Raw genomic sequence first — 16576 nt, forward strand, 5'->3', positions numbered from 1 at the left:
GTCACATGAGACACAGCCATCTTCTAACCGTATACATACTGGGAACTATATTCTCAGAAGGCGAAGCACTGCTACTTGGGCGGAGTGATTAGCGCAACACCTGAAAAGCACCGTTGTTACTCTCTGCTCCTCACCACGGGGCTTCTCAGGTGCTGCGAGCAAATCACTCCGCCCAAGTAGCAGAAGTAGCAGTGCTTCAGAGTATTACAGAGTTACAACACGCACGGAGATGAGAAGGGTATGTATGGACTTAGCTAACCCTGGGGGATACGGTGAATAAGCTAAAGTCCCAATAAGTCGGCGTGTTCCTTTAAAGATGAAAGGGTCCCAGGTGTTCCCACTATCCCAGAAATTCACCCAGCATACTGCTGTCTCATTCTCAATTCTACTGTTATCCTACATGACGAGCTGTTTCAAACCACCTTTCGGTTTTGAAGACCGTTGTTTCAAGTGGTTAAAAATGAAGATTTGGGAGCGAAGACCGCAGTGGGCAGATATTTCTTTTTCTTTTTGAAAGCAAGAAATCCAAATGGCAAGAGAGACTAAATTTTTCTTTCAGCAATGCCTAATTCCGTAAGATTTTTTTTTCTTCTTCCCAGCAGCTCATGACAATTTCAGATATCACCATAGAAACAAAAACATCAAATAATAAGTATGCCCAAAAACCCTCTCTGGTTTATAATACTACTGTACTGCAGACGTCAACATTACATTCCTCAAATACCATGATGAAAAAGTTATTCTATTACAGGGCCGGTTTTAGAGTTTTGACAGTGGAGATTTCATCATTAGATTTTGTCAGAATCTAAGACTCTTGTTAGAATAGCAGCTCAGTATTACAGGTTTGGTGGTGACGGAGCGATGAGCACATTTAGACCATGCTTTTGCAGAAACGAGGGGAAGAAGAGAGAGTAGGCACAGCTGTCAAACATACAGTAGCTATGCACTTAAAACATGAAGCTCTCTGTGTGGGAAAGGATCTGGCTGTGATCAAGTGGTGTGTGAGAGGAAAAAGAAATAGAAACATAAAGTGTTTGAGTGGAGAGTGTGGGTTTTGGGAGCAGATGCATTACTGAGGTGCTTCACTGTGTATTTGCACATTTGCTTGTTTGGTTGTGTGAGGTTTAAAATGTGTGGGTCTTACTTTCTTGTTAAAGGATTCATCAGAGACAAAGTTTGTGTTTATATGTCAATGTTGCACTAATTAGTGTTTTTTTTTTTACATGTGTGTATGGGTGTGTGTGTATTTGTGAAACTCAGACTGCTCACTGGCATTGTAGACATATTGGGAATGTGTTAAAAGCTCTCTGGATGACGCATGATGAGCTGCCTGCAGCCTAATTTTTACTCTTCTACATGCTGCTAATGAGGAACGAGGCAGTATGTGGTTTTCTGCCTTTAAACATGGTACAGTAACAGCATGTCATTTTTGTTTGGGAGGGTGTGTGTGGCCTTCAAGATTAATACCTTGGCTGCTGAGTGTGATGAGTGAGTGTCTACTGTACTTCCACTTCTATCTTGTCTATTTTACTTTGCATTTGTCAGAATTGCAGAAATAGAAGTGACTTGCCTCTGCGCTCTCTCTGCTGTCCACTTGCGGCTAGTTGCGGTCTAGTGTTCGCACATTTTAGTGGAGAGTCACATTCACTCAGTGTCTCTCTCTCTCTCTCACTGGCTATATATACAGTACATTTGTGTTTTAATCAGAGCATCAGGCAGTAGGAGGCAGAGCACTCGCTGCCTCACTCAGTGAGAAATCCCCAGTATTGGTGGGAGCGTTGAGCCTGCCTGTTGGTACCAGCGGCTCCGTACAGACTCTTGGGGATGGAAGCAGAGAAAAGCGTTTCACTCTGCCTCCCTGCACAGCTGCTGCACTGCATTTACCTTAAAACGTTGAGGCATTAGTGGAATTGAGGTAGGCTTGTTTTTCTTGTTTTTCCTCCCTATCTCTCAGTATTTGTCTCTTTTAGTCCCTGCCCCTCGTTCATCTCTCTGCTATCATGTGCCTCCTGCTCACCCCCTTGCCTCTTTGTATTTGTCTTTCTCTGTCACTTCCCTCACTTTTACCCACACCCACTTCACTGCTCTCGCTTCATTCCTCCCCTTAGTTCCTCTTTATTCTACCCACCTCCATCGTCTTATTGGAGCGTGACAGCTGAACACTAATCACTCTGCTATGGCAACAAGTTCCTTCATCTCCTTACAAAACGAATACTATAATTGTAAATGAATTGCTTTGATGTGGCTATATATATATAGGTTAAGAACAATACATTTGTATTTTACTCAGTGTAGGAAGTCACTTTTCTTTCAATTTGAATGTGTTAGCTGTGTCGTGTCCAGTCTATGAGGAGATGACTAAACAGTAAATTGTAGTATAGATTTAGACTCTAAATATATACTCAAAGAGAAAAGAAATCATGAATCCAATCCTGCCAGATAATGTTTGATACTGTACCTCTGAATTTGCATGTGTTGGTACCCAGATTTGGATTAAGGAAAAAAAAAAGCAGTAGCAAAAGAGTTGATTCAGACACATTAGTCTCTGTGTTTGAGAGTATAAGAAAATACAATTATCTTTTTAATCCAGAGCAGATTTTGGAGGGATTGGGACTTTCCACTTTTTTACGGACACAAGTAAAAAGGTCGAACTCGAACCTGGGCCGCTGCAAAGGACTCAGCCTACATGGGGCGCACGCTCTTACTGGGTGAACTAGAGGTCTCCCCACAAAGAAAGAAATTTGAAGATGTCAACTTAGGCTCTGAAAACATTTTGATGGCCACATTTTAATGTATTTTGACATTCCATAGACTAAAGGATCAATTGAGAAAATAATTGGCAGATTACTGATAATTAGTTGTAGCCCTAATTTCATTAGGTTGTTTGTTGTAAGGTGACATGTTCATATGAGCCATATGGGGTTTGTCTTATCCTCACATTTATTTCTGTGTATTATAATTATAAAAAAGTATTCTTGATTATGAAATGACAATCACAGACTGAGTTAGGGTTATGTAATTCAGTTAAGTCACATTGCTGCAACAGAAGATCCGTACGACTGGACGGGTGACGGTTGTTTTCTTGGATGGATTACTGCAGATTGGTGGAGGGACACATTAAATATACCCGTTCCAGGGAGGATTACCAAGACTGATTTACTTTATCCTAACAGCTCTTTCTTAAGGCTTCTTTTCCTTGCTTAAGATGATGGCAGCGTGACGAACACGTGAGGAGTCACTCGTATCGTTTAACAAGAATTTGTGATCCTTAGCATTTGCACTGCGCAAAGAGAAACCGCATGTTCAAGCAGATGCCTTTACTGTAGGGACGGGAAAAGTAATTTGGCGAAAGATGGGACTTTGAAAGACATCATTCTAAAGCACTCAGCAGCCTCTCATTGTGATCCTCCAAGAAATTGGGGGTATTCCCTGGTGAGTTCAAAGCTGCGCAATGTGACCTTGTAGTACGCCCACTCTGTTAAAACTATCAGGCTGTTTCATTCCCATCATGCAAGCGGCGTGGCTCCTTTGTTCTATTCATCTTATGAGACACTTGTCTCTGACCCATCTGCCTCTGTGGTCCTCGACTCCAGAGAGCATCGAGGGAGTTCAGTCAACCCCTTAACTCTCCAATTTCCTCCCACCACCATCCCAGAAAAATAAGGTCACTTGAAGCCAGTGATAAATGTGCTCTCCCCGCTGCCTCTTTAAGCCTCGTTGCAGAACAGAACTGTAGATTGAGTCGGGCAGCTGGATGGTTGGAGGGACGACTTGTGCCCAGCTGTCCTGCTCTCTGGCTTGAATTTTCCTCAGGGCCACCAGTTCCCTCACGTGCCGCAGCACAGAACCTCGTGTCGAGCCTCTCGTCTCCATGAGAGGCAGCAAGCCAGTGGGCGGCTAAAAACGCCATGTGGGAAGAAGCTCTGGGGAAGCTGGTGGCCAAAGACTGTGAAATGATTTGTGTTTCGGGTGTCATTTTTATCCTTTTCAGCTGTGAGGGATTCCGATTTGACTTTTGTGAAAGTCACATTGAGTGATACATGGTGATACATTTATCAGACCATTACAACTAGTCTCAATGGGTAAAAAAGGACCACATTTTTTTATGTTTTTTAAATTTTAAAACAGTCACACAGTAGACAAGACAAAAAAGCAAGAAACAAAAACCCAAAAAACACACACACACACACACACACACACACACACACACACATAGGTGAAGAGCTGTCAGAGTGCAAGATCAAAGCATGCTCAGATTAAGGGCGTAGCATAGCAGCAAACACACAAATCAGACTTATCGGTCTCATCAAGCAATTTCAAAAATGGTTTCCACACCTTCAAAACGTATTTTTGTGAATTCCTTTTGTAAAAATATGAATTTGTTCCATCTTAGCCATAGAAAGCATTTCATTGAGCCACCTCCGGAAACATGGGGACAGTGGAGACTTCTAATTGAGTAATATTCATTTTCTAGCTGACAAAAAGGACCTTTTAAGACCTGAAACATTTGCCTTTTTTCCCCGACATTTTCAAAATCAATGATTTGAGGAAAATAAATCAACGAATCAAAATTTGAAAGTAAAATCCCAGTCAAGCACTCAGTTTAACTTGTGTTCATCGTTGTTCATGCAACACACATTTTGTTATCTTTCTTTTTCTCCAGGTCAGTCCAGAGCCAACATGATCCCACTGAAACAGCCACGAAACATCAAAGCATCCAACGATACCTTGGCCTCCATTGACCTGGACGGCCTCGCTGACCAGCCGGCCCCCAAGGCCACACCCCCACCACTACCTAAGAAGGCTGTACCTCGCTCCAGTACCGAACCAAATCTGGGATGCAAAGAGGCAGTCCAGGGAGGCCTGAGACCGCGGGCTGAGGCTAGGCCGGGGGGCACCAACCTGAGTGTGGCCAACCCTATCTACGACTTGGACTCTACCTGGGAAACAGCTAGTCAGAGCTCCTCTCTCAGCTCTGAGCCTCATCGGGTCCAAGACCACGAGAGCAGTGACTCCCTGGAGAAGTCATCAGCTGCCACGGCTACCAACAAGGGCCGCCCGACTAACGGCATGTCCTCCCTGGTTCCTCAACCTGCATCTGCTGCACCCAGTGCCACCGCTGGCAGAGAGAGGCGGGTCTACCCGAGTACAGAGTCTCTGGCTGGAAGGGGTCGGACAACAGGTCGAGGTGCTGCTGCTGGAGGCTCCAACCCCCAGAGACCTGCTCTATACAGGGGGTTAGACAGCTGGGATGAGGTGGTGGGGAGGATCCGGGGGCTCCACACGGACACGCTGCGGAAGCTGGCAGCAAAGTGCGAGGACCGTTTCATGGCTGGTCAGAAGGATCACTTGAGATTCGGCACTGACAGCTGGTCCCACTTCAGGCTGACCACTGGGAAACCCTGCTGTGAGGCGGGGGACGCTGTATACTACACTGCCTCCTACGCCAAGGACCCACTGGTCAACTACGCCATCAAGGTAAGATATCCAGTTTGTTTATAGATCTGGTTGTTCTTCCGAATGACAACATTCGGATTGACCCATTCCATTTTCATGCACAGTACAACACAAGTATAATATAAAGGATATAATATGCTGCCTCTAGCCTCAGGGCCCAGAGAGATGTAATTAAAGTCCATAAGGTTTACTGAAATTGAACTATTCCGTCTCATGCTTGCTTCTCCTGCCAAGTTTTATCTAGTAAACACAACATGATGCACCTTTGAATTTTTGTGTCTAGAAAATGTAAAACAAGAGGTTTAACGTTTTTAATTCAGGTAAAATACATTTGAGGCAAACATGCTAGACGTTATCTTGCTCCAGCTTCTCTAATGTGAGGATTTGATTTTTGTTCTGTTTTATAACATTCATTTCATTGACCAACCATTATCCATAAATCAAGAAAATATTTAGCAGATTAATCAAAAAGAAAATAATTGTTAGTTGCAGCCCTAGTGCTGATTCCATGTGAAACCACTAGATGTAACTATAAGAATCGCAGACTGTTCTATGATTGTATTCCTTGAATTGGTATTGAGAGAACCTAATTTGGTTCATTCAGTGTGTAGTAATGTAGTAATGCTATTTGAAATCCTTTGTATGACCCTGAAACATACAGTAAGTTGAGCTAGTTTGTCCCACTTTCCAATCAAAGTATTGTGTTCACCCACATACATACGCTTTAGTCTGGCATAAAGAGAGTAGTTTATAGTGTATGCTTTTAACAAATATTCCTACGAACAGCTTATTTTCACCATCTTAAAAGTTAGAATTCATTTGTGTGTGTTTGTTTATTTTTTGAGTCCTTGCTTTGCTTTCTCCCTGCATCGGGATGGATTTGAAGATACCCACCTACCCTCCCACTGCCTTAGACAAGGCGGAGGAAGGTGTTTGTGCTGGCAATTAATCTTACTTAACCTTGTGCAATAAAACCAGTGTTCATGTGTTTTGTTTTTTTCATATATGTAATTGTATGAGGGTAGCAGTTTTGTCTGTTTGTGGTACTGTGTGTGCTGTGTGTGTGTGTGTGTGTGTGTGTGTGTGTGTGTGTGTGTGTGTGTGTGTGTGTGTGTGTGTGTGTGTGTGTGTGTGTGTGTGTGTGTGTGTCAGAGAGAGGTGGGCGTCGGAAGCTTACGGAAGAGTACGGAAGCTAAATACAAAGCAGATATAAATGAAGGTTGTATTATTCACGGGGTATGAACTCTCTGCGCTCCACAGCACTTCAAAACTTTGCCATCATATTAGCAGCAGGCTTTCAAGAGAAAGTCTTGTTTTTTATGCTCATCCATAAATAAGGCAACCAGGAGCAGCAGAACACAAATAGGCCCTAGCTACTTAAACTTTCCCCAACTCTCCATTTTAATGTGGCCCAGTTGTGTTCCTGCCGTCCTTAACCCCGTAAGTGTAGTTGATCCTCCTGCAAATGAGTTGTTACATGCTGTGATATTTTTAATGCGGTGCTAATTATTCATAATCCACCTTTAGCATGTTTGTGTGAATTTGTGACTCTCAGAGGAATTCAGTGAGTGAGTCAGTGCGCTTTGAAGCTTTGAAGTATCTCTGAAATGTCAGCATTAAAGAAACAAGAGGAAAAACTAAATGAAACCGATTGCCTGTTAACTCGGAACTTTGTGTTACAACCAGAAATACGGCCTGCAAAATTTGGCATCAAAATACTACACAAAAATGTCCTCAAAGAATGATCCGTAGGCAGCTGCAGTCCCAGCCAACATGTTTAAACAAATATCCAGTGAACATTCCTAAAGAGTTGCACAGTGTGTTTGAAAGGAAGAGTTCTTCATTCCTCATTACAATCTAATAAACTGTACATACATTATGTCAAAGAGACCACCAAGGTGCAAGTCACCCTAAATAGAAGTAATAAAGTTAAATGATTGAGGTAGCAGCAATAAAAGTACACACCGTTTTATTGCAGCCTTATTACTTAAAGACTTCTGTGAATGTGAAGAGTTTTGTCTGATATAATACAGAACAGCTGAATGTGGTTCATTACATAAATGTGATCATTTAGTGTCAATTTTATGTAATTTTTCATACATGTTCCATGTCTTGCTTTTTATCAAGAATCATAGGGTTAGTGGTTTGATCCCCCTCTTCTGTCCACATCTCGAAGTGTCCTCGAGCAAATATTATTATGTATAAAACTAAATATTGCTCCCAATGTGGGGGTATGTAGAGGAAAAATGTAAGTCAATTGAACAAAAGCTTTTAAATAAGTTTAGACAAAATTTATTGGACGTTAAAAAATAAAAGAAAATATGTAATGTAATATTGCTTTCAGTCGGTGTGCGGGAATTCCCCCACTTTCTTTTGCATAATTTAATAAGAAACAAATAAAAATGCAATGCACCCTCAAGGAATACTGATCAAATTAGACAAAGTATGCCATCCTTAACAATACATGAGATCAGAAATACATAACAAGATTTACTTCTTACTACAACACCCACTGTCATGATATTAATTTTGGTTTGTCTCGTCACAGATTCTTTCTCTTAATCTTAACTAATATTACTTAACTAATATTTTAGTTATGGAAATGTTTGCTAATGTTGGTGATGACTGCAAATCTGTACATACTGTAGGTTAATGTGTCTGAGATAATTATGAATAAACACCATTATTAGTTTGAAGAAAAAGTGAAACCATTGTTCAACCAAACATATCTTAGTGATATGTCGTGACTCCGTCCCTTTGCTGGTATTTGAGTGAATGTTGTCATGTATGTAGAGATCCTATCCTTGACTTGGCTTTTCTCCTCTGCGCTCTGATCAAAGTGTAGAAAGCTGCAGAGGCTGTCACTGTGGTTTAGGAGACAGAGACGAGCTCTAGCTGCTGTCGGTGACAGCCTAAAGTCTGCTCGCTGCTTCTCTTCGCTCTAAATACCTTTAACGGAAATGATCTAGAGAAACAGAGTTGGACGGAGAGTTTTGAAACAGAAAACATCTTTGATCTTGGAGTTCTTCTGATGTTGCAGAAGACTGCGTTGTTAAGAAAGTCTCCCAAACATCAGCTTTCATCATTTAAAAGTTAAGGATAAGGCTAGCATTATTGCATATTTTTTTTTGAGAAGAAAAAAAAACAATGTCTTACGGGGGCAGCTAGCTCTCTTTTTTTATCATTCTTTACACAACTGTTTCTGTCAGTTTTCATGGAAACAACCGAGACACACTATGAATGTCTTCCAGGAGAGGCATTAAAAATGTGCGTCGATATGGCTAGGGCTGCAACTATTTTTTATAAAAGTAATTGTGTGCACATCCCACCTTCTGGCAGGTGCAGGACAAATGAAAAATACTAAAGTGAAAAAATGTAATGTCCGCAACACCGCTTTAAACTCCCATATTTAATACAAAGGCAACGTTTCGACCCTGCTGGGTCTTCTTCAGGCGCAACTAACCATTATTTCCATTGTCGGTTAATGTGCCATTTTTTTTCTCGATTAATTGATAAAAATTAGTGAATGTCTTGTATTGTCCACAACTCAAAGATATTCTGTTAACTGTCATAGAGGAGCAAGGCAAGGCAGCTTTATTTGTATAGCACATTTCACATTTCAGCAACAGGGCAATTCAAAGTGCTTTACATGAAAACAGATTAAAAAATTAAAAACAGATAAAATACGAGAAAAAAAAAGTTACAGTGCAGTAACAAAAGAGTAAAGAAACAAAACAAAAAAATTCACATTTAGGAAGCTGAAATCAGAGAATTTGTTCTCATTGATTATCAACATAGTTGGCGATTCATTTAATAGTTTATTTTAATTTTAATTTGATAGACCACTAATCGATTCATCTTTGCAGCTCTAGATATGGTTCCCCTCCCCCCTTCATCTTAACAACGAGTCTAAAATATATAGTTTAAGAAAAAAGTTTTTAGTTTGAATAATTTTCTGAAGCAGCTGGGCAATGTTCTTTTTTAGCAAACATTGCTCAGAGAGGGAACTATTTTTTGCTGCAGATTAATGCACATTTGGTGATGATTTTCCGACAGCAGGACGTATATGTATAAGGGACTCACTCCAATTAAAGCACAGTGCCCATGTTTATAGTAATATAGGAAAATGACACCCAGTGCAACAGAGTGGCTCATTAGTGCATTTTAATAGTTATTGGACAACAATGCAGCTCTATGGCAAGATATATCAGGCTTTGAACACACCAACAATATTTATTAGTAGGGTCTATTCATTGTCTTTTTTATGGGATTTGTGTATAACAAAAAACATACAGAATGTCCTTTATATCAAAATCGATAATTTGGCAAATTGTAAATTTGCAAATAGCTTTATCATGAGAGGTTTGAGAGCTCAAACCTTACAGTGCTGAAATCATTCTCTTTCTTATCTTTACTTCTCCAGATCTGTCGGAGCAAAGTGAAGGAGACCCAGCAGCAATTTTTCCACAGCCTTGCAGTGAGACAGAGCCTGGCTGTGCACTTCAACATCCAGCAAGACTGTGGACACTTCCTGGCTGATGTCCCCGCCCGCCTGCTGCCCTGGGAAGAGGAAGAAGCTGAGGAGGAGGAGGAAGATGATGAGGAGGAAGATGTAAACAGGCTGAAGGAGAAAGAAAAAGAGATTAAGACTGAAGCCAAGGCGACAGACTCCAAAGCTCCAAACGGTAAATTAGATGAAACCCCGACAGCAGGTCACATGAACACCGTTGGCCGCTTGAGGAGCCGAGTGGTGGTCATCACACGCGAGGTGCCTTTCCAGACGGTGGCTGACTTTGTCCGAGAAGGCGTGGCACGTCATACTCATAACCCGGAGCTGTACGAGCGTCAGGTCTGTCTCCTGCTGCTGCAGCTGTGCTCCGGCCTGGAGCACATGAAACCTTATCACGTGACCCACTGTGACCTGCGACTGGAAAACCTGCTGCTGGTCCACTGCCAACCTGGCAACCCCTGGAATCTGGACGTTCTTGAGCCCAACAACAACAGCAACAGCAGCAGTGGCGGCGGCGGCTGTTCTGGTGCAACCTCTGCCGGTGCTGCTACTGCTGCCGCCGCCAATGCCACCTGCCCCGCCCGCCTCATCATCAGTAACTTCTCTCAAGCAAAACAGAAAAGCACTCTCATTGCCTCCGACCCCGGTACGCTACGCGACCAGTCGCGCCTCGCACCCGAGATTGTCACGGCGACTCAGTACCGCAAGTGTGACGAGTTCCAGACTGGGATTCTCATCTATGAGATGCTGCACCGGCCCAACCCCTTCGAGGAGGCACCGGAGCTGAAGGAGCGAGAGTACACCTGGGCCGACCTGCCACCGCTGCCTGTCAGATCGCTCTATTCACAGGGTCTGCAGCAGCTGGCCAGGTTACTGCTCACCGTCAACCCCTCTGAAAGGATCCGCATGTCCGAGGCCCGCGCCTGCCTGCAGTGCCTGCTCTGGGGCCCTCGGGAGGACTTGTTTCAGGCACTCGGCTGCAGCAGCACGGGTCCCATGTCAGGGGCCACTTCCAGCCAGCGTGAGGCCACCCTCCAGAACTGGCTGGACCTGAAGCGGACTCTAATGATGATCAAGTTTGCAGAGCGCTCGCTGGACGTGGCTTGCGGCGTGAGCCTGGAGGACTGGCTGTGCTGCCAGTATCTGGCGTTTGCCACCACGGACACCCTGAGCCGGGTGGTGCACATCCTGCAGCAGCCGCAGCCACACCCTCAGGCCCAGAACCAGGGCCAGCCAGCGCACGCAGCGCCGGGCCAAACTCAAACACATCAAACACACACCCTCCACCTGACTCAGTCACAGCCACTGTGAGTTCTTCCAGCCAGCTGTTACTATGGCAACAGATCCAACTTCCCCCGTGTGGTCCCTCTGCTGCCACTAATGTGTGATGTAAGCTAATAGTCAGCTTTTGTTGTTGCAGCAGCCACAGAGCTCACCTAAAACTAAACAGCTGGTTGTGCAATGTCTGTGTTTTCTTCACGGACAAGTCAATCCATAGAGTGAGAGGCTGTGTTCCCATCAAACAGGCTAGGCTTCATGATCAGCGTTATTCTTAGCACTCATTAACAGCAGCGGGATGGTTAAGAGTCCAGCGAATGAAGTGGCTATCCGCCATTCTTCTCTGAACCAGTCCAAGACAAACTGAAACATTGCAGTGACGTTCCAGACATCTCCTCATTATTCACTTCATCTGTTTCTTTAGCTGGTCACATCTCATGTGTATTAAAACACTCCACAAGTTCCAGATTGAAGATATTTACCAATTGTGTGTGAGGGCTTTCTATAGACTTGTCATAGCTATATGTTAGATATAGTTTGCATGGCAGCTGTCTCCAGGATTTATTTGAGGCACTGTCAAATGGAAAACATTTGAGGTTTTAGAATATTCTATAGAAAAGGACATTTAACGATGCACCACAGTTAGTTTCCTTCAAAGTTCTCAGTTTCTGTTGAGAAAGCATCAGAAATGGAGATTTACCTCAGTGTTGGATTTCAAGGAACAGTTCATTTTGGAAAAGACGCAGATTTGAAATCTGTAAAGATGAAGGGAGGCCATTTGAAATGAAGGGAATATAAAAAAACAAAACAAAAAATTTAAGAGAAAATTCTAAACAAATTTTCCTAACCATGAAGAGGACAAAGCCTGATGGCTGTCTTCAAAATCAAATCTAATCAGAGTGCAATCATTTGTTTGAATCTAAACTGATTGCAAAAGTGAAATATGTTTTACCACTGAAGCCAAAGATCTGCAACAAATTGTCCACTTAGGCAGTTTGGAGATGTTTTTACGAGAGATGTTTATTTCACTTTATTACAGAATGCAGTCAGACATGATTACAGTATCTAGATTTGTTGTCAGTCCCAAAGTTCGCACAGCTCAGAGACTCAGTTTAAAACAGTGAATTGTCACTCTTTATGGTTTAAACATTCGAAAGCCAGTCTGTAGTTAAATTCACCACAAGTTACCCCCGTAAATGCTGTTGTTTCATACCATACTCTACACTTCTGCACAGGGCTTTGAACGAGGTAGGTGATGAACACTGAGCTAATTTGGGCTTTGCAGTTTTCAGAGAATATGTGCAATTAATATCTTTGTTTATTATTTCCTTTGGAGGTAACCGCATATGAACATTTGTATGCAGTCTTTTACTAATCGTCTCTTCCATTAGTTTTGTGGCACATAAACTGATTCATTTCCGTTAAATCCTGCAAATTAAAAAAAAACAACAAAAAAAAACAGTTCAGTGTAAAGAACTTTTTACAGTGGATGGGAGAGAGGGATGTTTTCCGGGACTGCAAAAAGCTCTTCTTTGTCCATTGTGTTGTTTTTGTCAAGTTGTTTTCGAACGGATCTGCGTTATGGGTGACATTTGCACATTCAGCCTGAACGTTGGCGCTCCTCGATGGAGACGGAGGACATGATGATGCAGGAGAGACTGAGAAAAGTTAGCCGTGAATTTTAGGAACTGGATTTGATTTGTTTTGCAGTGTGCGGAATGTAAAGGTTTGCCTGGATTGAAACAGACATTTTGGACCTGGTCTCATCCACTTCAGAGACACTCAGCTTCCAACTGAACCACTTCGTTTCACACATAAACTCTTTGGGTAACAAGCAACCACAGCTTTGAAGAGAAACTCAACCAATGAGTTGAGACTTGCTTCCATTCCTGCTGCCTTGTTACCCGTCCGCTTCGTCGTAATCCGGCCAATAGGACGGCAGATTCTGCTCACTTCTTGTCACTCAACAGATTCATTCTGCTTTAATGAAATTAGCTCTGTGTTACTGATCAGCACCTTTCAGAATGGAGTCACTGTAAGTAATACATGAACACCAGCCTCCGCTTCCCTTAAAAACGATAAACGGTTAACATTTTGAGTTTAATACACATGGGTTTATTTGTGGTTATGTTGATCCAACACACTGAAGCATCCTTATAGAAACTCAGTACAGTACAGAACAGTACTTCTGTGCAGAATGTTCCCTTGATATGCATCCGGGTGGACAATGCTTTCAAACTGACTCTGCAAAAAGGCTCTGCATCCACCGGTTTACTTTATTTCCTCTGGTTAACTGCAGCAGTTCAGCTTGTCACTGGTGGGAAAATGTACTTTTGGGATCAGGATGCTGTGATCCTTTTACTGCAAATTTACAGTACGTAACGTAATGGTCCAGGGAGCGAAAATGAGACGAAGCAGGTTAGTAAGTGAGTTTGTTGCTGCATTAAAGAGTTTGTGTACTAAGGAATGTGTGTGGACAGCACTGGTGGCTGTCCTTGTATCTAGAGATTTAAGCCTTTATATATATATATATATATATATATAACCTTTTATCTATTTTAATCCACACACTATTTTGTCACGTACGGAGCACCTCTATTTCTGTCTTTAGAGAGTCTAAATATCATTCATTCATTTTTAAAACTTTGCTTGACTTTCTTCAGCCTTGTTCGTTTGGGGGGGGAAGAAAAAAGTGAGTAGTTATCACTGTCCTAAACAAAGGATACATGAAAAAGAACTTGTTCTTCAAGCCACATGGTAAGGAGCATTAACACGCAGAACAATGTACAGTATTTTTACCCCTGTTGGAAAGGTATCTGCTTAGGAGATGAACCACTTTGAAAAGAGGCTGAAGGATGTCTTTTGAACGCACCATTAAAACACAACATTCATCAACTGTACGGCCTGTAGCAAATATTGTTTTTCTCTCTTTGCATTGTTAATTGCCACTGAACAGAACAATACCGAAGCTCTCTAAGGCTTTCTATTAATATGTGTACAGTTTATCTCCTGGCCTGCCACCATTTATTGTTGAGCAAGTTAACCAACAGTAACAGAACAATAAATATATGTTTTTATATACACTCTGTGCCATTGTGTTATTGCTGTTACGTGTGGTACGCTTGATTTTACCCTCCAGTAGAGAATAATGACTTTATAGGAACTGGACAGATTGTAAAAGGAAGGTTCAACTAGTGGTTCTGTATTTGAGTAGATTAAAACTGAATTTATGGTGATGGTTTTTATTTTAGTCTTTTTCACTCCCACTCAAGTATTTTATTACATTTTTACGAGGTTTGTGTAGTGAAACCCTTTATTTTAAGTCAATTTGGACCTGGACTGATACAGATTTCATCAATAAAATAAGTACCTTCCTGAAGCCCTGGGCTGATAATGAGCCTTTAAATTATTTACAGTGGCGATACTAAAACTGGAAACATTCGTCTTCTCAAGGGTTTGGAACATCAACCAATGCCCTGTGAATTTTTTTAAACTCAAGAGAAACCTGCAATGAATTGGATTTTTTTCTTTGAATTTTAAGAACTTGCACGTCTTATGTTCCTTTGCTGGCATTTCTCAAAGTAGCCCATGTATCTTAAAGATTAAGAGCCCAGAGAGTTATTTAGTTTTAGTTTTTCAGAATATTAGATTTAGGATTTAAAGATACTTTCTAATTTAGTTATATTGCCCAACACCTACCCTTAAGCACCACATTTCTTACCAGCTCACTATTGGCCAGTGACATTATGGGACTGTTATGGAGCATCTATAAGCTATAAGATACAAGCAATGTCAATAACATTTCTTGTATCTTTTATATTTTTTTTTATTACAAACTCGAGTGGCTAGAAGTTACTGTTTAAGCCACCTGACAACACTATGAATTTTGCAACACATGTATGAGTCACTCAGACTCAGTAAAGGGTGTTTTGTACATTGCTTGTATTGGAATATAAGGTATTTCTGTGCCAACAGCACTACAGTAGCTCCACCACCAGATGGAGACATTCAAAAGCCAAAGAAAAAAGCAGAACGCACTGAGCCTCTTATAATCTATTCCACTATTTACTTTTACTTTAATTTATGCCACATTCAGCTCAGTGTGGATGACAGCTGTGACAACAAGCTGTATGAATTTGGCAGGACAAAAAAGTGAAAATGTTGACAAGCTTTTACAGCGCCTCAGAAGGACAAAGTTGAACCAAAAAGATGGATGATGCTGTCTAGACTGAGATTATGCTCTTATCTTATAAAGTGTGTCTTACTCAGCTGTCTTACTCATTTTCGTCATTGAAAAAGAGGAAATGAGGAGGTTCATAGATGTGTGTTTTACAGAAAATGTGGATTATTAGGATGCTCTATTTCTGTCTTTTCAGATTTAGTGTATTTCACGTAGGCACGTCCGGCAAATTACCGCAAGTAGAGTTCCGGTTCACAGGTGAGAGAGGTTTGTTTGATCAGACAGCACTGCTGTTGGCAAACAAAGTTGATTTTAAATCTCATTATTTCTGTTCATCACACTCTGTTGGTTTTTCTGTCTTCATCCAATGTCACAGCTGCAGCTGAGAGCATGGCCAGAGCACAGTATATCTGCTATAACTGCATCATGTGCTACATTTGATCTAAGTGTTCACATCATTTACTTGACCATTGCAGACCCTGACCCTGCAGAAGTAGGAAAAATAATAAGGAATAAAACGTGTTGTTCACTGCTCCGTGTACGGTGTTGGTGTTGTGCATCTCTTCCAGGACCCACTGGAAATGCTTTAATTTGAAATCCACTTCCTTAAGCAGTGGTGAGTATTTCCTGTTGTTGTTGTTGTTGTTGTTGTTGTTGTTGTTGTCCTCATATTCATCAGTCTGGATCCAGAGTGATGCTCCAGTAGGTTTATTACCTGTATTGTGATGCCATTTACTTAATCAATAATCTAGTTGAATGAGGTCAAAGCAGGCCAAACTGGAGGCCAGGGTCCCTGCACGAGGCTGTAGGAGATTCTCAGCAGGAAAGTGAAATAGTGAAATAACTATTACCATCTGTTACGTATAAGTAATTTAGTGATATTGTCCCTGGGTAGGAAAGTAAAGTATACATCAAAATGTAATTGTTTCAATTTTGATTTCAATTTCTGTGTTTTAAATGTGTGTTAAAGGTGCAATAACTGCTTATTGCAAACTGTATTTTTCCAAGCAGCGTAATAAGATAGCAGACAAATAAAAATAGAAATATGTCCTTAAAGTGTGAAACTAAAACGAGTCTCATAAATTACTCAAGTAAGATGAAAGAGATTTCTAATTGGATTATAAAGCCTAATGGCTTTATCAAAAGCTAAT

At 41.6% G+C, this 16576-nt stretch overlaps 1 protein-coding gene across 3 annotated transcripts in view; it reads left to right on the forward strand.

Moving 5' to 3' along the window:
- The window catches only part of peak1 (pseudopodium-enriched atypical kinase 1), a 118501-nt gene extending 104173 nt beyond the window's left edge, over positions 1-14328 (forward strand). For all 3 annotated transcript variants that reach the window (XM_078256693.1, XM_078256692.1, XM_078256694.1), the window contains 2 exons: positions 4664-5478; positions 9881-14328. In XM_078256693.1, coding sequence (XP_078112819.1) covers positions 4664-5478; positions 9881-11278 — 2213 coding nt within the window. In that variant the 3' untranslated portion in view covers positions 11279-14328. The remainder of the gene's footprint in view (positions 1-4663; positions 5479-9880) is intronic.
- The last annotated feature ends 2248 nt before the right edge of the window (positions 14329-16576 follow it).

Source organism: Sander vitreus, chromosome 8 (genome assembly GCF_031162955.1).
Source record: "Sander vitreus isolate 19-12246 chromosome 8, sanVit1, whole genome shotgun sequence".
Lineage (NCBI taxonomy): Eukaryota > Metazoa > Chordata > Actinopteri > Perciformes > Percidae > Sander > Sander vitreus.